The 14,938-nt window shown below is 50.4% G+C and overlaps 1 protein-coding gene across 8 annotated transcripts; it reads right to left on the bottom strand.

Moving 5' to 3' along the window:
* Positions 1-1,538: 1,538 nt before the first annotated feature.
* Positions 1,539-13,562, bottom strand: zbtb7a (zinc finger and BTB domain containing 7a). Of its 8 annotated transcripts, none has more exons than XM_048976046.1 (5): positions 13,078-13,561; positions 6,817-6,908; positions 6,046-6,634; positions 5,020-5,858; positions 1,539-3,218 (listed from the first exon to the last, which is right to left on the bottom strand). In XM_048976046.1, exons 3-5 carry the CDS (start codon positions 6,631-6,633, stop codon positions 2,804-2,806), a joined length of 1,842 nt encoding a protein of 613 aa, XP_048832003.1. In that variant the 5' UTR covers position 6,634; positions 6,817-6,908; positions 13,078-13,561; the 3' UTR covers positions 1,539-2,803. The 8 variants fall into 8 exon arrangements, with proteins under 8 accessions (XP_048832003.1, XP_048832002.1, XP_048832005.1 ...); XM_048976045.1 differs by having other exon boundaries at positions 6,046-6,582; XM_048976048.1 differs by lacking the exon at positions 13,078-13,561 and adding an exon at positions 12,666-13,053 and having other exon boundaries at positions 6,046-6,582.
* Between the last annotated feature and the right edge of the window lie 1,376 nt (positions 13,563-14,938).

Genomic DNA, 14,938 nt, shown 5'->3' with positions numbered 1-14,938 from the left:
TCAAAATGACTGCGGGAAATAAATCTGAGTTACAGGAAAAGAGCAATAAATAAAGTCGAAAACTGAGAATCTTTCAGACCTGAGCCTGGAAAAATAAGTTAGCGCGCACTATACTGTCCACTAAGTGGAGAAGCTGTTCCCCATAAATGGTATAAAGCAGACAGAGGAGCGTGGCCTTCTCGTGTGACATGGGAGCTGGCTTGTTCTGGTTTGACAAGTCCTGTGGTCAGACCATGAAGTCATACACACCGTACGCACCCCCAACGAAAGGCTCAACCCCCCTTTAAGACATGAACAAAAAGAGGAAGAAAAAAAAAATCACTCTTATTCCAAAATCTCACTTCAAGTGCAATCAGTTAGATGGGTTTTCAACTTTTTAAGTCACAAAACCTGACCCGTCCGATCCCTAACCCTACTGTTCCCCGTATGAGCTTGTCACTGAGATTCCGTACACGCTTCTTTTTTGGCAGCCTGTCGTCAAAAACTGGAAAAAAAAAAAAAACTGAAATAGCCAAATGTCCACAGCTGGAGGAATTTTTTTTTTCCTCTCATTTTTTTTGTGTTTCAAAGTACCCGTTTCTTGGAGAAAAGTGCCCTTCTCAGTAACAAAGTGCTTCCCGGAACCGGCTTCCATCTCAATAAGGTGCTAAAGACTGATAGTCTGGGCACAGCAGAGGGGGTAGCGGGGTGGGGGGGCTACAGAGCCCCTCCACATATTAGCCAGAAACCTTCCTGGTGCTTGATTTAAAAAAATATATATATTAAAAACAAAAGAACAGACAATAGCTGGGCCACGTGGATGCACAGCACTGCGCTGTCCAAGAAGATGAAAGCAGTTAGACGAATACCAAATATCTGCACTCTGAGCTACTCTGGGGAAAAATGAAATGGATACAAATGAGTGTGGACCCCACGCCCACCCGGGTACACCAACCTAAAGTGCTCCTCCAGATTTTTGGGAATGTGCCCGTTCACGCCCTCTGCCTGATGTGCCAGCTTCTCCCAGATCTGCCCCCAGCGTGGCTGGGGAAGCCCACCTCAGCAGGGTCCCTGCCGATGCTATGTACGCCTCAAGTGCGGGGAAAACGACACGAAGACGCTCTAACTAACCTAGAGCGGAATTTTCTAAGGGGGTTAAAGGGATTGAGGTAAGGGGGGTTATATTTTGGAGTGCAAATAATAAGAAACCCCCCCCCCCACCGCCAACCCAGCCTCCAGACCCCCATCGTGCAGCCTGGTTGTGCCCTTATTTACGTGCCCCCCTTCGCCGACACCCCCCAGCTTGGACAAGTAATTATTGCTCTCTTCATCACGCAACTTGTTTTGTGGTTTTGTGGTCCCTGGGGAAAAAAAGACTGGAATAAGTGCTCTTTTCTTTCAAAGCCACCCCCCCCCCCCCCCCCCCCCCCCCCCCGCCCCACCTGCCCAACACTCTCAAAGTACAACATATTTTGGTCAGATTTCTCTTTTTAGCATGTGCAAAAATCAGGGCAAAAGGTGCTTGTCTTTTGCTTTCTTCTCTCGTCCTCCGTCTCTCTCCCCAAACGCTTGGACTTTGTCGTCCTCGCGTGTCCCCAGCCGGCCGCGTAGCAGGATCCCACCCCTCAGGATGTGGGGGAAAAGGGAAACCGGCTGCATTCATTTGTAAGGTGTTCCCTACGACAGCATCTAAGCCAATCAACTGAAAACAGAAAATAAACTGCCCAACTGAAGGAAAACGGAAACTGAAAAGCTCCCAAACACATCCCTACATGTCCACAGTTTCTGCCCTTGTCTCATGCTCTCTGAGAAATTAGACGTCAAGTTCAAGGAATAAAACCAAAATAGGGAATAGGCCTCATCTTATAAAAAAAGAACTATTAAGATAACCACCTAACGTATATATACACGTATACAAACATAAAGTGTCAAGTACCCAAGCGTTCAACTCAACAAACAACACGAACAGCAAAAAAAAAAAAAAAAAAAAAAAACGTAATAATAATAAAATAAAAATATTAAGACAAATCAGAAGGAGAATGAGAAAGCTGAAAATCTGAGGATGGTTAGGGTGCGACGGGAAAATGTCGCCCCCTGGGGGTGGAGGACTGCTGTAGTGCTGGAAAATGCAGGCCTCCGCACCCCTCTCCCGGAACCCCGACGGCTAGTGGACCTCCCCAGTAGTTGGATCCATTCAGTGCTCACCATTCAGAAAGATGGAACCATTTTAACATGGCGAGCAGCACCAAAATCAAGCGTGTCTGACTCTTTCCGGCCGCTCCAGATCATAGCGGTTCCATCGCGTGGTACTTGTGCACTGTTCTGCATATGCTCATATTTACTGGGTTTCGATCTAATTTAGTGATGTTCTGTGTGCGTGTTGTTTCCTGTTCGGATGTGGACGGCTGTTCCCGTCAGATCCAGCTGGGAGTGCACTCTTTCTGACTCTCTAGCCGTCCTAGAGTATTCAGTGTTTCTTCAAAATGTAAACAAAAGCCATAAAATGTCTTTCAGCTGCATAGTTTCTCCCAGACTTCTGTTTTTTATGCCACAAGGGAAGGGCTATTTCTGCCAATATGCAGTGAGACCACACAGAAGGGTCCGGAAAGAGAAGACGGTGTGATTTTAGCGCTGACGGTTATCCCGTATCCAAAGCAAATGGACAAATAAACTTAACATTAGACGTCGTGACACCCTGATTTGGTATATAGAGAAGTAGTTAGTTTTTTTTTTGTTGTTTGTTTGTTTGCTTTTGTTTTTTTCCATCTTCGTTCTTAAGCCGCCCCACCCCACCCCAAACGAACGCGAATCCACTGCCTCCACTTCACTGGCCCGCCTCCGCTAACTCCTCCAGCTGTTTCTGGTTGTCCACGGGGCTCTCAGAGTCCACGGCCACTGGGGGCGTCACAACTTCCAGGCGCCGTCGGCCCCTGCCACCCCGTGGTCCGGGCCCCGGAAGTCCGCTCTCGGCACCGAGGAGGGCGGGGTCTCGGGGGCGTGGCTTGCGGCCTCGACGCGAGGGCACTCCGTTACAGCCGTCCTTCTTGAGGTGCCGGTGGAGGTGGTCAGAGCGGACGAAGGTCTTGAAGCAGCTGGTACACTGGTACGGCCGCAGCCCCGTGTGCACGCGCATGTGGTTCTTCAGGTCGTAGTTGTGGGCGAAGGAGGCACCACACTGCGTGCACAGGTAGGGCTTCTCGCCCGTGTGCTTCCGCATGTGCACCTTCAGCTTGTCCTGCCTGTGGGGGGGCACAGCCACATCTCAGAGCACAATTGAAAGCTCCCTCTTCCCGCCCCCCTCCCCTGCTTTTACCCACCTCTAACCTCTCAGCTCCTGTCATGCACGATGTCGCTGAGCTAAATTATAAGCAGACCAAGACCTGCGAGTGAAGCGCGGCTGAGTGTGGCTGAATTATTCATGAAGAATAGGAGCGGTTTATATCAACCGCACCGAGAGCCGCCATCGAACAGGATTAGGACATGGCGATACACAGCACTACGGCATCCTCCCAGCCTGAGCTGCTCTGAGAGGCGTTCAGCGTGCATCCCTCCCGGATCATTAACTCGGAGGTGGGAGGGACACCAGGGGCAGCTGGTTAGACACAACAGAAACTTTCGGAAAGACGGCTCACTGTGACAGCGACACAGACCTGGAAGACACACGGCACTCACACACTAAGGACCTGGGCGGCCTCTCTGTGGATGGCTCCCTCCAGGCATGCTGCAGGGACGTGTTAGTAAGGCACGTGTACCAAAATTCCACAGCTGTGTCATGCGCCCAATTGCTGCTGGACCCACCCAAAGGACCGGTAAAAACAACCACCAAAAATGCAGATTGCGTCCTCCCCGTGCTAATGTCCTTGCCATGCTAACATGCTAACATTACTAAAGCCCTCTCCGTGCCGAATGTCCTTACTTAACTGACGTCCTCGCCATGCCAATGTTCTCCCTGTCCTAATGTCCTCATCATGCTAACTTCCTCCCTGTGGCAATGTCTTTGCCATACTTACATCCTCCCTGTGCTAATGCTCTCCCTATGCTAATGTCCTTGCCATGCTAATATCCTTGCCATGCTAACATCCTCCCTGTGCTAATGTCTTCACCATGCTAATGTTCTCCCTGTGTTAACATTTTCACCGTGCTAACATCCTCCCTGTGCTGACATCCTTGCACTGCTAATGTCCTCCCTGCGCTAATGTCCTTTATATTGCTAATGTCTTTGTTGTGCCGATGTTCTTGCCTTGCCAATGTCCTCCCTGTGTTAACGTCCTCACCATGCTAATGTCCTCCTCCTGCTTAAGTCCCTGCTATGAAAATCCTCCCTCTGGCAATGCCTTCGCCCACACTAACATCTTGCCTGTGCTAAAGCTCTCCCTATGCTAACGTCGATGCCATGCTACCAGCCTCATCATACTAATGCATTTGACATGCCAATCGTCCTTCCTGTGGTAACATCTTCACCATGCTAACATCTTCCTGGTCTTGACATGCCCCTTGTGCTAATGTTCTCCCCATGCTAATGTCCTTGCCATGCCAACTTTTTTGCTGTGCTAAGGTCCTCCCTGTGCTAACATCCTTGCAGTGCTCACATCCTCCCTGTGTGAATATCCTTTAAATTGCTAATGTCTTCATTGTGCTAATGTCCTCACCTTGCCAATGTCCTTGCCTTGCTAATGTCCTCCTGGTGCCAATATCCTCGCCATGCTAACCTCCTCCCCGTACTAATGTCCTCACCACGCTAACCCTTTCCTCATGCTAATGTCCCTGACACGCTAATCACTTCCTTGTGCTAACCATGCTAACCTCCTCCATGTCCTAACCATGCTAACCACCACCCCATGTCAATGTCCTCATGCTAGTTTCCTCCCCATGCTAATGTTCTCACCACGCTAACCTCCTCCCTGTGCTAAGGTTCCCTTAGGGTTCATTACTTTGGCTGGAGCAGCCAGACCTCCTCTGGCAGTATTCTCCTTCTGCACTGAACCCTGGCTCACGTCCCACTCTGTGGACACACGGCGACGCACCCCCCCCACCCCTCACCTGGTGAAGCGCACTTTGCAGATGGCACACTCGTAGGGCTTCTCTCCGGTGTGCGTGCGGATGTGCCGGGGCAGCTTCCCCGCGCCCTGGATCACCTTGGAGCAGATGGGGCACTTCTGGTAGGCTTTTGAGCGCATCTTCTTCTCCCCTCCGCTGCCGCCACCACCGCCGCCGCTACCCGGACCCCTGCCATCAGCACCCTGTCCACCCCAGGAGGGCAGCAGGCTCTGAGGCCCCGAGGCAACCTCCTCCCGCTGCGTGTTGTTGAAGTAATTCAAGTAAAAGTCCATGTCGGGGTCCTCACTGTCGGGGATCTCCACCTTCTGCTGCTCCATGGAGTCTATCATGTGCTTGAGGAAGGCGCTGGCAGCTGCCCCGTCCTGCTCTGGCTCTGGCCTCGGGTCCTGCTCCAGTTTGCTGTCCGGCTGGAGGTAGTAGTGTCCATTCTGTGGCGTGGCGAAGAGGGGCAGGGCCGTGCCCCCACCATTACCCCTGGCCCAAGCCAGGAGGTCCCTGGCTTCGGGTGTCAGCCCTTCCCTGTCCTCGTCATCCTCATCCTCATCGTCCCCCACCGGCGCCTGGGCTAGGTCCAGGGGGGAGTAGTACTCTCCAGAGGTCACCGGGACACCGTTGCCGCCAGTTCCGTTACGCTGGGTAAAGTGCACGTGTGTGGGCAGGTCCCTGAGCTCGGGCGTGCTGCAGCTGCTGGCCCACCGTGCCCCCTGCTGGAAGTACTCCAGATACTCCTGGGCCCTGAGCCGACAGCCACGTGTGGCCCCGCCGCCATCCGCCTGCTCCCCACACTCTTCCTCTTCCTCCTTTCCTTGCTCACTTCCTGCCTAGAAGCACAAACAGACCATAGGCACTAAAAACATTGTTATCATGGCTGTCGTCATGGAGACTCCTAAACAGGATTTCCCACGGCTGCATGGTGGTCACATGTGTTAGGGCCCGACTCAGAACGAGAGTTCCAGTGTGAAAGAGAGGAGGGTGTGTGTGGTGTAAGCCAGGAAAGTGGGCACCTACCGGCGGGGAGAGCACTTTGTTGTCGAGGAGGTGTGTGCAGACATCCCGGACAGGTGGAACCTCCAGCAGCCGGGCAGCGCTGAGGATCTCACGCACGCTGCTGTGGCTTACGGTTAGCGTGGAGGTATAGGCAAACTCCAGCAGTGCGGACAAAGCCTCAGCCCGCACAAAGTCGATGGTGTAGACGCTCTGGCGGTCGGCGGCAGCGCCTGACGTAAAGAGCTTGTGGAAGTAGGAACTGCAGGAGGCCAGCACGGAGCGGTGGGCCGGGAACTCCTTATCCTGCGCCACCAGCAGCACATCGCACAGCTGCCCGCTCAGCCGCTGTTCGTTGAGGCCGCCCAGCACGTCGGCGCAATGCTCCGGGAATGGCACCCCCAGGGGTCCCTCCTCGGCACCACCGGCCCCCGCCCCAGCCTGCCCGTGCCGCCCACCCCTTCCTCCGGCCCCCAGCGACATCTTCCACCAGCCTGCCGCTGAGCCACCGATCACAGCCGCTGCCCGCGTGTCCGTCCTGCCGTCTGTCCGTCTGCCGTTCTGGGGGGGCGGGACATGCGAAGAGAGAGCAATTCCTGTGAGAGGGTCCATTCTGGTGACAAAGACAGTGATGATGACAACAGAGTAACACAACACTGCACCTGTCCACAACACAACAATTAACCAAAATTAAAAATTCCTTTTGCTTTTACCACCATTCAAAAGCCAGCATAACTAATAAAAATAATTAATCAGAAATGATGCATTATAAAAGTAAAAACTTTTGACACCAACCATTGATAAATTTTCGCAGACTCTATACTTCAGCATAAAAGATCCTTTCATGCCAAATTTTGGGTCAGATCTTCACTTCATGCATTTTAATGCTGCAAAGAAGGGGCGTCAAACAATCAGTTCACAGGGACCACACACATGCCAGTCTCATTTCGCCAAATTACTTAGAGTACATGAGTATTGTGTGCGGTGTGAGGATGGGATGCATTTCCAGGTGCATTTTTCGGTGCAATTATTCCACCTGCTGATAACGACGGTGGCGAAGATGATGTAATAATGTGAGGCAAGAGGAATTAGTGGGAATTAAACCCGGAAAAGACAACAAACGTACATCGGAGCTGCACATGTGCTAGAAGCTTCCGTGAAACAGTAGCGACAGGCACAGCTGGAGCAAAGCACAGCAAGGCGGCTGCTGGACACACAGCCGCTTGCGAGAGGTTTGCGGAGAAACCCCCCATCGTTGTCATTTGGCCAAAAGAGAGGGGACTCACACGGAGGCCTGAGGATAGCAGAGTGGAGTCGTTTTTACGGCACAGACGGGCATTAGCGATGGCTCTCGTGCAAGAGTGCCGCGCGGCCTTCCCGCCGCACCTGCCCCATCGAGCGGCTCGGAGCTTCAGGCCCACCTGGCAGCCAGCGGTAACGGAGAGAGGGGTGTGTCCTGGGTGTTGCCGCACAGCACCGTGTGTGTGGGAGAGCTCTCGGTGGCGGTTGAAAGTTTGGTGAGGAGGGGGTGGGGGGGGGCAGGAGGGGCTGTCTGCAGCTTACACAGTGGAAAAAACCCACTGGAGGAGGGCAACATACTCAGCAAGCTGTGAGAGAATGGTATTAAGAGGGAGGTTGTCAATCCGGTCTGAGCCGGTTACCCCACCCTGTGCCATGTGCCAAGTTTTGGGAAAGGCTGTCCGCTTGCTCACGTGTGTGTAGGGGGGGATGAAAATAATTGACTGTGGCCAGCAGGGACTGAGCTATTACCTTTTCAGTTTGTCCATGGGTACACACCATGGTGTGTGCGTATATGGCAGCCATGACCCCTCCCCACACACACACACTCACCGACTCCCCCTCCATCTGCCAGTAAAAGCCAGCGGGAGGGAGATTATGCTCTATAAGGGCAACGTATGCATGACATTCTTTCAGATAAAGACCCTTTGGATGTAAGCATAAAACCGGCCCAACTTAAAAACCTCCAGCTTGTTAAAAAAATAGGCCATTCTGCAGATGCCTCACCAAAGCCAGCAAGAGTTAGGGATTGGCCAGGGGCTTCGGACTTTTGGGTCACACTGGCACCAGAACCTCATTGGGACCTGCAGCTTCTACTCGGGGTCAACTGTCTGTCCACGTGTGAAATCAATACTTCACAGTTCAGTCACTGCAGAGGCTACTGACCAAAATTGGACATTTTCCACTAAAAATGAGTGACAGGGCTGGGTTTGCAGGATTCTCTTACAGCAGCCTATATGAACCCCGAGCCCCTGCTCACATGCCCCTCTCGTCCTACACTTAGCACCTGATAACAAAATTTGCTCACAGGCCGCCTTATCAGTGTCACATTTGAATATCCCGACAGGGGACGTTAAGAAAAGCGAGCGATGCGTCCCGGAGTAGGCCAGCAGGCTCCTCTCGCAGAATCGGCAAGCCGGTAAACCGGATCTTCAAACAGGCTTTCTCTCTTACTTTGCCTTCGCCCACGAATACGGGCCGCTAGTCAACGACGCCCTTGCAGCAGAAGCATATCCCTGATCCGGATCCCGGGATTAAGCCTGACACGTTCAGACCTGCCATGCTGAGCCCGCCTGCAATGTGCGCAGAACCCGGCGCAGGTCCGTCCCGGAACAACTCGGACGGTAGGAGCAGCACACTTGCGATCCCGACGCCGATTGGGGACTTCAATGTCCCACGTTGCGTATCTGTAATACCGGGGGACACCATGCAGTCCCCCTCTCCCTCTCTCCTCCCTCCCACATTCGTGGAGCACCTCCGAGCTGCTGGCAGTCGCTGCTTTGCAAGTCAAACCACAACTTACCGGATTGGGGGTTTCTTTGCCACTCTACCACGTGCCGAACACGTCGAAACTCTGCCCCAGCTTGGGAGTCCAGCTCAACTGTTCCTTCGTACAGTTTAAGAACCTCAGTCTCAAAAGCCACCTAATTTTTTGGGTAATATTCACTGCCCTGCGTGACTTCATTGCCCACCACTGCATAACACGAGGCCAGATTTGTCACATGTGAATGGTTCCTTCCGAGCAAAAGGCCAAAATTCCACGACCAAAACAATTAAATAAGAAGATACAAAACCCTTCCCCCACATATGCAATGGTGGCACTTTTCTAAGAAGGCTGGATGACCAGATCGGTGGGGAGCGAACCTATGCAGCGCTGTCAATCTCAATGTAGAGCAGCAACAAACCGTGGCACAACAGGGCTGGGGGACTAAGGGCACACTACTTTTCTTCAGGCACCTCATCTCTCTCGGCCGCTGCCCGGAAACAGATAGGGCTATCTCCATACAGGAATTAAGGGTGAAGGTTGGGGCCTATAGGATATTATGGAATAAAATCAGAACAGCGATGGGGAGCGGGGCGGCTTCCAAGAAGCACGGGGTTTTGAGCAAGGTCCTAGCGTGAGTCACTGCTTGAGAGTCTAGGAGGAAGGCCTCACTGGTAGATCAGCGAGCAGGCAGGAAGGGGGAGGACAACTGATAAAACTCGTTATGGGGTTGGGCTTTTGGCTAAGGGTCGTGTCAGGATGCTGCCAGAAAAGCAGACTTCCGCCCCCATAGCCCCTGAAGGTATTGGGCAATGCAATCAAAAGCCTACTGTTACAAAATATCTATGTAGCTGAAGCCCAGTCAGACACTCCTTAGACCCTGAAAAGATCCATCTCCAAACCAAAACAATACAGCAGGTAACACAGAGAACTCAAGTGCTCATTTGCTAAAGTACCAACTCTTGGGGTTTCCGCCGACAGCCTCAGCTAACCCTTCAAGATCCTTTCAGATCGGAGAACTTTATGATAATTCAACACCATTGTCTCATGTTTGTCAATAAAATTTTACAAGTAGCAGACAGTCGCCCACGTTTACGACATAAATCCAAAGGTCTAAGATCATCAAAGGCGTCATTAAGGGACTCATTGAAAACTAGGTCATGGCAGGAAGCGAAAAAAAAAATGCTCAGGAGCAAGTGGGTGGACAAATGTTGGTCAGGGACCCAACATAGTGAGACTGTGCCGATTCCGGTCCAACATGCCAAAGACAAAATCCCTGAAGCTGGTACTGTTAAACCCGTCACACTGACAGGTTTCCGTCAGGAAAGCAAGCAAGCATGAATAAACTCAGCCATGAATTATGAAGAAATTAATTAAATAAAAACACCCCGCCCTAACAACCAGGGTCAATGGCTACGCTGCCAGGCGACCCATCGTCCGCTCAGCTTTGCTGTAACCCCCTACCATGTGTCTGGGACGGCCACGTAACAGAATCTCCTCTGTTATCAGGTGACCGAGCTCCTAGACACCATGCCGCTCTCTCCCCCACCAGCAGCCCTCCGCACTTCCACTTCCCTTTCTCCTGCGCCAGTCATAGAGTGCCCACCGCACACGTCTCGCAGAGCACCAGTCAGGAAGTGGCACTTACCGAAAAGGGACCTCTGCATGACATTGTTTTGGGAGGGGGACGATTCAATGCCAAAGCACGGAGACTCTGGAAGGCCGCTTCCATCGCACACTTCGACTGCACGTCGCGAGAAATAAAAGAAAACGCACTTTCAACCGAGAACAGAGGGCGGGTGCAACAAAATCCCCTGGTTTAAGAAACAATTAAGGTATGGAGGGAGATCAGCTTACTAGTTATGGGTAGTTAAACTACAAAGTGACACCAGGCCCAAAAATGCATCTTAGCCTATAATTAGATCAGGTTCTGCAAGTTAGAAATTCTTCATAGGAGACCAGTTCGATGCCGCTAAGCGAAGGAGAACCTGGAGGCGGACTCTGAAGCCAGCATTCTACGCGTACCGCGGCGGACCGCAACATGGAGTGCGCTCGGGTGCCCTGCTCCGCGGGGAACCCACAACCGTCCCCCTGGCTCTTCCCGGCAGCTGGGCGGCTACAAAGTATAGTTGCCCAAACTATGATGTAGGACCGGGTTCAAATGAGACCAGGCTCATGGCGCCTCCACAGAAATTATACAGCCAAGGAATGCCAACACAGTCGCTGAGGCCCATGGGAAATATAATTAAACACTGGTGCATTCTGGACGGGGGAGTTACCTGGAGCTCCGGAAAGGTGCATGTATGCTTTGACGGATACGAGCGAGGAGCCGGGACGGTAAAGCAGGTTTTCAGTTGGCCTTTTTTGGCGTGCAACTATTTAATATCACCCCCATCTACATCTTATCACTCAAAACGAGTTCCACAAGTAGAGGCTGCAAAAATATGGCTGAGCATAAATACTGATAGCTACACCATGGGACAAGTGGCGCTGGGCCCTCCATGCGAAATGCTGCAGGACTCGAGTCAAGCCAGAAAAGTCCAAAAGGTTTCCCCAAACCAGAACACAAGAGTCATACTGCATACTGACAGCATCCTCTCTAAAGCTGCCATTCACTATTCCACACCTAATTACTGCAAAACATCAAAATGACCCAGTACTAATAATCCCAAGCATATAATAATTCTGATATAAAACTGATATATAAAATCGATATTTATTCCAGAGCTTATGGTAATAAGGGCCACATATGTACTGTCGGAAAGGAACAGCGACAGTTCTGTTCCCTTTAAACGTTCATTAGTCATTATTCATTACCATAATTACCCATCACCACACGTAAAGACCATTTCACTGTCCCAGCCAGCAAAAAGTTATATCTACACGAAAAGTTTCTTGTCTTAAATTCCCTAAGGACATACGTGGCAACAGTATTTTCTGCTTCTACCTTATTTAAAAAATGGGTCGAGTAGTTTTGAGTCCCGTCCCCCCCAGTAATGGGCAGGAGACCCTGAGCATTTTTGCTCCTTAGCAATTTAGTTACTATTGTAATTCAGCCCTTGTCACAGAAGGCAGCAGTGAGAGCGAGTGGAGAATGCGTGGAGAGTGTGCTGTGTTTGCTCTTACCAGCTGGGCAGAAGTGTGTCTTTGTTTCTCAGGCCCAGTCCAGTCAGCCCCCCCCCCAGCCTGCCCGCCTGCCTCCGTGTCTGGACAGGGCCCTGCCTCGCTGCCGTAGCCTTCAGAGAGGGGAAACTTCAGAGTGGCCCTAGTCATACAGACAAGCCCTAGCCTGATCCCACACAAGCAGACACCTACTCCCCCCCTCTTTATTTTCAGCCCACTGCCCTGGCTTTTGTTCGGCTTCTGCGATTGGCTGGCCTTCTAATCACTCACCACACCTCCCATTCCTGATAGGTTGGTAAACGTTCCCTTTCCTGTGTGGTTGAGGGCAAAGCACACTGGGAGATGGAGTCCAGATATTCTAATCTACCTGCAGCAAATCCTCATTCCCAAACTACAACTCCCAGGCTCCATTTCCTCTGACTCCCCCTCACCAAGCCTGTTTCAACGTAAGCACTCAAAGCTGAATTATACACTACAGTATGTTGCTAGCAGGATGCCAGGTATTGAAAGTACAGTCCAGCCTACAACAAGGGCCTTGCTCCATATGACAAAAAAAATCCCGCGATGCCGCAAGAACAACACACTGACAAGGGGAGCCAGCCTGGTCCCACCGTGCCTCTCACTGGCCTTCCTGGGATTTCCGAATTCCTGACCTAAATTAAGTCCTTTTCCCCTCTAGATCAAAATGAAACAAGTATCAAAAACATTTGGATTGGTTAAGAAGGGAACAGCTACTCACTTCACGGCGATTAAACCCAAAGCCACAACATTCCAAAAAGTAGTTGCCACTGCTTCCCACTACACCTTGTCCTTCCCTGGGCTTTTTTATTTTTTTGTTGGCAGTTTCCTCCGATCAGTTCCCCTCAAAAGCACCGCTTCCCTGAATCCTGTCAGTACTTTCACCTGCGTGGACAAAGTAGGAAATTGAAGCAGATAAAGTTTTGAAAAGCAAAGTGAGGAAAGCCGAAATTAAAACGAGAACTTCCTTCAAGTGTTAAAAAAAATAACCTAACTCCTTTCTGCTTCCTTCTCTCCCTCCCTCTTCGCCCCCCCATCCCACAACACCGTCTCTCTCCCATCTCTGTAGGGTCCCCCAAGCCACCAGCCTCCAGCAGATGGTAGGGGGTTTAGCGGGGACGACTTTGGCTCACCTGCGATTGCCGCGGCGCTGCTTGTTGTGGGTTAGCTCAGCCCTCCTCTCCTCCTCTACAGAGGTCTCTCTCTCTCTCTCTCCCTCTCTCTCTCTCTCTCTCTCTCTCTCCCCGAAACTGTCTGCTGCTCAAAGCCCCGTATGCGCTAACCGAGCAGCAGCAGATCAACTCAAGTCCCTTCCTGGTTTCTGGAGGGCAAAGAGGTCCCTCCCTTTCTCTCTCATTCTCGTTCTCTCTCCCTCTCTCTCTCTCTCTCTCTTAAAGAGACAGCATTCCCCTCTTTCTCCTTCATCGTCCTCTGGGGAGTACGATCAAAAAAAAAATGACTCCGCATTCAAGTCAGGATATGATCACTGGCTTCTAAAGAAACAAACATAGCAGACAGTAGGGCAGCGAACAATGGATATTACTAGTTTTTATGTCCTCCATTTTTAAATTATCTGGAAGTTTCCAGTGAATTGGGGGGAAGGGAAGCGGGAAAGCATGCCTACACCAAAAGCGTGGTCTATTTATGGTTGAATCACGTTTTTTTCCCTCTTCTTAATCTTCTTCTTCCTCCTCCTCTTCGTTCTCTCTGGGAGCACCAAGTTGCACCCACCCATCCCACAGCCTGAGGTCATGTGGTCCCACCCCAAACGCAAGCCTGAGCGCATTCCAGGACACTTAGGGACTGCCAGCATCACACCCCCCACCAACCCCACCCCCACACCCGCCCGCCACTTTCTCCACTGCGTCCCTTTCTCAAATCTGCTTTCTCTGTGAGGTCCCCCAGGCAACGCCTATGCCGGCAGACCTCTGCAGTGGCGGCTGCTCCGGCTGGCCCTTGGCCCCCACTCACCAAATATCACTCTTTAATACAGTGTCCCATCCCAGAACTACCCTCCAATCTCATTTTAAACTTTTCCAATGCCTGCATCTGGCTTGATACTCACAGGCCTACATACAGTTGGAAAAGAAACCAAATTAAGACGGTAATATTGATTTACCCCGAAACACAAAAACTGAAATTCCAGTTTGACTCATCATTATAATAAAGCTATTAGTCTATGACACACCCTTCATTACATATTTGTTCCTACTTATTTCCTTGTTTTCAATCTTCCACTGGTGTATTCAGGTTTCCACCTATGTAAAAGTGTGTGTGCTGGTTTTGTAGGTAAATATCTTATTGTATTTTACTTCTCCTTACAAAGTGTCAAAATAACAGGATTCCAAGTTAATCTTGGACCTCAGGTAAGATGTCCTGTGTTGGATGGATTTTTCTGTCCATCAGGGGACACAGAAGTGGAACAAAATTGAATTTGGTTTAATATATTACCACTTCTATTGAGAGGACGGGCCCTACACCTGCATCATACACACCATAATATTATTACCAACTTAGCAAAGGTAAACTCTTCAAATACCGTATGACAGAAGGACATCCAAGAGGTTTCAGCTGAAACCTTTTTCAAACAGCCAAAAATCATAAAGTGTGGAGTTGCACAGTCTATAGCAAGCCATTGTAACATTTAAACACACCCCTTTCCTTTCTGTAATTCTGTTTTAAATATTCATAATTCTATTTCTCCTAGTAAGAGTTGTATTTTTGCTAGACATAATGAAAATGAGATGAATCCAAAACTGTATTCTTACTAGTAAAATCTGTATTTGAATACATCTATAACTGACTATCCTAGACAAATTTCTATTCAAGATATATTCACATATTTAAGTGGCTATTTTAACGTTAAATAAGTAGGCGTGATAGTACTTTCAGATATCTGCCTTGTCATTCTTACTAGTACAAATGAGCATTTGAGACATCTGTAATTCAGCTCTTAGTAGGAATGCCAGTTTTCCCCTTTAATCTGTATTGAGA

This window comes from Brienomyrus brachyistius, chromosome 15 (genome assembly GCF_023856365.1).
Source record: "Brienomyrus brachyistius isolate T26 chromosome 15, BBRACH_0.4, whole genome shotgun sequence".
Lineage (NCBI taxonomy): Eukaryota > Metazoa > Chordata > Actinopteri > Osteoglossiformes > Mormyridae > Brienomyrus > Brienomyrus brachyistius.
Note: the sequence above shows the minus strand (reverse complement) of the source record. Positions and strands in the feature narration are given on the sequence as shown.

What these genes read in the sequence shown, in the direction of transcription:
- zbtb7a (XM_048976047.1), bottom strand. Translation starts at nt 6,633, where the DNA reads ATGGACCCTCTCACAGGAATTGCTCTCTCTTCGCATGTCCCGCCCCCC. An exon ending in ACAAAGTGCTCTCCCCGCCG is followed by an intron (nt 5,859 to 6,045) that starts GTAGGTGCCCAC and finishes TTGTGCTTCTAG; the next exon opens with GCAGGAAGTGAGCAAGGAAA. An exon ending in TGCAAAGTGCGCTTCACCAG is followed by an intron (nt 3,219 to 5,019) that starts GTGAGGGGTGGG and finishes GCCCCCCCACAG; the next exon opens with GCAGGACAAGCTGAAGGTGC.